Source organism: Uranotaenia lowii, chromosome 3 (assembly GCF_029784155.1).
Source record: "Uranotaenia lowii strain MFRU-FL chromosome 3, ASM2978415v1, whole genome shotgun sequence".
Classification (NCBI taxonomy): domain Eukaryota; kingdom Metazoa; phylum Arthropoda; class Insecta; order Diptera; family Culicidae; genus Uranotaenia; species Uranotaenia lowii.
In genome coordinates this window covers 299,903,840-299,908,984 of record NC_073693.1, presented here as the reverse complement: position 1 = coordinate 299,908,984, position 5,145 = coordinate 299,903,840, and the positions used below count along the sequence as shown (strand labels likewise).

Below are 5,145 nucleotides of genomic sequence, written 5' to 3'. Positions count from 1 at the left end.
AAAATTATCCAGAAAGAATTTTCCCGGTTTTGATTTAAAATTCCCGGTTTTTTCCCGGTTTTCCTGGTCCTATTTTCAATTCCCGGTTTTTTCCAGGTTTTCCCGGTTCGCTGGCCACCCTGAATTTCTAATCCCAATATGGTAGCAAAATCTGTTCATCGGTAAAACAAATGAGTTTAGATTTTTTTTGGTAATATCTTTGGATGATGCAATATTCAAATTATTTTATTTGCAACAGTTTTCAATTAAAACCTGTTTTGACCTATTTTTCTTCTGATATAGATAAATCAATTTCGTCAAAAGTTGAAGCTAAAATTGCATCATACTTCTGCTTTCCCTAAAGTGTCTAGCCTAGCATAACATGATTCCGTTTTCACTTCGTGAGATGCTGCGGTAAATTTCTGGGAAATGCTTTTTCAACAGTGAATCTATTTATGGAAAAAAATACTCCCCAACAGACTTTTCTCTGCAACAGTTCATCGACCTCAATCCGGCCCAAGCGAAACGAACCGCAAAGAGGCAAACGCCAAACCAAGCCATCAGGGGAACTCAAAAGGAAAAATGAATGGAAGAATATCGAGACAAGAGAAAACGCCAAACGCTAGGTAAGTTTTGATTTGGGAACAAATAATTTATTAAATTATTTCCTCTTTTCTTTTGGTGGCCACGTTTTCGGATGAGTCTCGCGCATTTTTTTTAACGTGCCATTAGACTCTTGTGAAGAGCTTTCTCTTTAGTATTCCTCGGCTCCCTCACCTTCACCCTCTCCGGAGTCCATGCCGACCTCTTCGTAATCCTTCTCGAGGGCAGCCAAATCTTCACGGGCTTCGGAGAATTCACCCTCCTCCATACCCTCGCCGACGTACCAGTGGACGAAGGCACGCTTGGCGTACATCAGATCGAACTTGTGATCCAGACGGGCCCAGGCTTCGGCAATGGCCGTAGTGTTGGACAACATGCACACGGCACGTTGAACCTTGGCCAAATCACCACCCGGAACAACGGTCGGTGGCTGGTAGTTGATACCAACCTTGAAACCAGTTGGACACCAGTCGACGAACTGGATCGTACGCTTGGTCTTGATGGTGGCAATGGCGGCGTTAACGTCCTTGGGGACAACATCACCACGGTACAACATGCAACAGGCCATGTACTTGCCGTGACGGGGATCGCACTTGACCATCTGGTTGGCTGGTTCGAAGCAGGCATTGGTGATTTCGGCCACGGACAGCTGTTCGTGGTAGGCCTTCTCAGCCGAGATGACCGGGGCGTAGGTGACCAGAGGGAAATGGATACGTGGGTACGGCACCAAGTTCGTTTGGAATTCAGTCAGATCGACGTTCAGGGCACCATCGAATCGCAGGGAAGCGGTGATCGAGGATACAATCTGGCCGATCAGTCGGTTCAGGTTGGTGTAGGTTGGGCGCTCAATGTCCAAGTTGCGTCGGCAGATGTCGTAGATGGCTTCGTTGTCGACCATGAAAGCGCAGTCGGAATGTTCCAGGGTGGTATGGGTGGTCAGGATAGAGTTGTAGGGTTCAACGACGGCGGTCGAAACTTGTGGGGCCGGGTAGATAGCGAACTCCAGCTTTGACTTCTTGCCATAATCGACCGACAGGCGTTCCATCAGCAGGGAGGTGAATCCGGATCCGGTACCACCACCGAACGAGTGGAAGATCAGGAATCCCTGCAGACCGGTGCACTGGTCAGCCAACTTACGAATGCGATCCAGCACAACGTCGACGATTTCCTTTCCGATGGTGTAATGACCACGGGCGTAGTTGTTGGCGGCGTCTTCCTTGCCGGTGATCAACTGCTCCGGGTGGAACAGCTGCCGGTAGGTTCCGGTGCGTACCTCATCGACGACAGTCGGTTCCAGATCGACGAACACGGCACGCGGCACATGCTTGCCGGCTCCGGTTTCACTGAAGAAGGTGTTGAACGAATCGTCTCCACCGCCGATGGTTTTGTCGGAGGGCATCTGACCGTCCGGCTGGATTCCATGCTCCAGACAGTACAGCTCCCAGCAGGCGTTACCGATCTGGACACCGGCCTGTCCGACATGTACGGAGATACATTCACGCTGTTGGAGGGAGGAGAGGGAAGAATACGAAAAGAGAGATTTTTTGGTGAGTGCGTTTGTCGTTAACGTGGATTTGGGCGAGTAACTTTCGCGATCGCGATTGCTTGCGATATTAATTTTAGTTTTTTTTTAAATGAAAACTGTTCATCTCTCTACATGATGGTTTACCAATGAAGGGTTGAGAAAACCATCCGATTTAAGAGACATTTTGCTCTGGCCTTACTGATTAAAGATCGAGTTGCGAGGTGGAAGCAAAGTGACCTTTTGCCCAGAAAGGCGTACCAGATACGATTTGTGTTTATGAATATGGAATCGTTGCAAGAAAAAATCAGGTTTACTATCAGAAATTTTAAATTCCCAACCATGTTGAACTAGACTCAGAGTTTTTATTTTCTGTGAGATTTAATTAAAGAGAAGATTTGGGAAAACTGTGTCGAAAAATCGAACTCAGTTTTGTTCGAGAGTAATAATTCGTAACAGCTCGTGTTGATTCGACTGTAAAAAAAAAGAAAGCTTTCCATAGAAAATGTAAATACCTAAAACTGTTCTGGTGATATTAGGATAAGTAAGGATTAAAAGTGTGAGTGGTAAATAGAAACGTGTGATAATTTAAAATTTCCTCCAACTGATGTTGCAATGATTAGTAAATTTTCGCCTCAGTTAACATCTACCAAATTAGAATCGAATTTCAGTGTATTATCAAAGATTAAAGTCAATGTTTCACCTTCACTTTCTATCCATTCCGTTCGTATTCAACCCTTTACACGCCATTATCATCGCCTGCTGTGAGTAACTTTTCCAAGAAATCGACTTCGAGACGAATTAGTGGTTACTATCAAGGTGTGTATATATTCATATATTGTATATTGTATCAAAAGACCTTGGTTACTATATTGTTAGGAAAAGTGCCAGCCGTCATCGGAGTGTTTTATTGTTGTGAGCAGTGGGGTGCGAACCCGTCCTACTTTCTACAGCAGATGGTAACGCCGAATGGAAAAGTGTACTGTCCGGGAGAGGTTTCGCGGTGTCAATGAACCGGAGCCGACTTTCGGTCTACCTTTTCGTTCGTTCGTTCCGGGTAGTTAATATCAGCGTTATTTTTTTTTTTTTTGTTACGAGACGTTGTGGTCGACTTTCTACAGTTAATCTTTAGTGTTTTATCTGTGACAGTTGTGGATTAACAGCTTCCGGTGCACAAAATTGCAACACACAACTCGGACGTTTAAGCTGTTAGCTTGCTAGCATAGCGATGGTGCACCAGATGTGCTCGAGGGGAATTCAAGAAACATTTATAGGATGGCGTATGTAGGAGGGCGACAGAACGGAACGAAGTCTAATGTAGGCGAATGAAGAGGAATGGTTCAGTTGGTGAAGTTATAACGGGAATGGAAATCGAAAAGATCCGAAAACTGAAGCGAAAATGAAGAAATGTCTGTTTTAGCGAGAAGATATTTGAGTTGGATATTTTTATTAGAATACCTGTCTATTTTTTTATTATAGGTATTTGTTTTAGATATGATTCAGTCATCATCACCTGAATATCTTGTTTTTCTCGTTGACCTTAACTATGATTTTATATCGATAGGCTGACGTTTAATCAATAAAGAACAATGACAACTACTTACATTTACTTGGAAAATAATTTGTAATTTTGTTAAAGGGTAAAAAAAAAAAGTATATTACAACAGATCGAGTACCAATTGGGTTAAATTTGATATAAACATTAATCAACATGTTTTACCTAATTTTTTAACTAGAAGTTAATGTGAAAAATAATATCGATTAACCAAACCAGTCAGCCCACAATTGCCGACACCCGATGGGCGATGACCTCAATATGCCTATCCCACTACGGGAAAAATCAATATAATGAGGTTGATGATGACTCATGCTGCGGTATTTCATTTGCCCCGATTATGCGCGGCTTGGCTTAGCTAGTGCCCAATTCCAAGATGGCGTCATCCCACTTTCTAGTGAGGAAATTCAAATTTCCAACTGCTTCTCGACTGGTTGGAGAAGCCACATAAAAACAACTTCATTGAAAAGAATTTATGAATTTTGATCTTTCCAACTAGTTAATATAATGAAACTATCTTAACTACCAGACTAAAATCGCGTTAACCGGTGAATAGCAAGCAGATGGTAATTTCCGGTGCCACACCTTAAAAAGCTAGCCATGTGGTGACGTGGAATCGTCAAATTTTCCCAAATGAAAAACCGATTTTTGCAATGCGGACTATTCGCGAGAAAATCAAATGAATTAAATCAAGTACACTTACCATTTTGATTGAAGTTTAAAACGGGTAACACCAAAAAGGAAAGTAGTTTTCACCAAACTATACAGTTTTCACTAAGGGCAAGAGAAAATCTTTTGCAAACCCGGCTTGGAGCAGCTAACTAGGACGCCTTCCAAACTGAGACTAATGACGAAACGGCCGCCGGATGGGTGGTTTTATAGGTTGAGGCGGAACGCACCGGAAAGTGGAGCGCTCGGGTTTAACGGTTTTTCTCGTTTTCGCTTGGCTCGCCCACGAAGATGAAAACGACTATGGCGTAACCATCTTTCAGCGGTGCCATGTGAATAAATTTTCATTCTAAAAGGCGAAACTTCTCTCAAAATGTTCTGGGTTTTCACGTATAAATTTTAACCATTAAATTTTGTCTCGTGCTCAGTTATTCAACTACCGTTTTCAAAAGGATATAAAAAATAATTTCTGCACAAGCAGACTCATACAGATCGATCCGAAAACTTTACCTGGTAATCAATATTTCCATTATCAATTTAGGCGGTTATTATTGCTACTCGAAGATGTTAACAAATTTTTCTTAAATAAAAACTATTCAAGTTGATTAAATCGCCTTAATACTATTTCTGTGGCACCGCTGCTCACATTATGTAACGCTTTGGAGGTTTTTTCCGCAGACACCATATACCGCAGACACCATATACCCAGACTGACCACTGAAGGCTGATTTTGGCGCGTTTTCCGCAGCGCTATCTACGGGTTATCGTGAAACTAACGGCCACTTACACAAAAGGATTTTTTTTTACACAAACATAA

The 5,145-nt window shown here is 42.6% G+C and overlaps 1 protein-coding gene across 1 annotated transcript; it reads right to left on the bottom strand.

Annotated features, from left to right (window-relative positions):
- Window positions 1-610: 610 nt before the first annotated feature.
- LOC129756370 (tubulin alpha-1 chain-like) lies at window positions 611-4,523 on the bottom strand. The gene is made up of 2 exons (XM_055753227.1): window positions 4,363-4,523; window positions 611-2,083 (listed from the first exon to the last, which is right to left on the bottom strand). The coding sequence occupies exons 1-2, from the start codon at window positions 4,363-4,365 to the stop codon at window positions 734-736; spliced, it is 1,353 nt and encodes a 450-aa protein (XP_055609202.1). The 5' UTR covers window positions 4,366-4,523; the 3' UTR covers window positions 611-733.
- Between the last annotated feature and the right edge of the window lie 622 nt (window positions 4,524-5,145).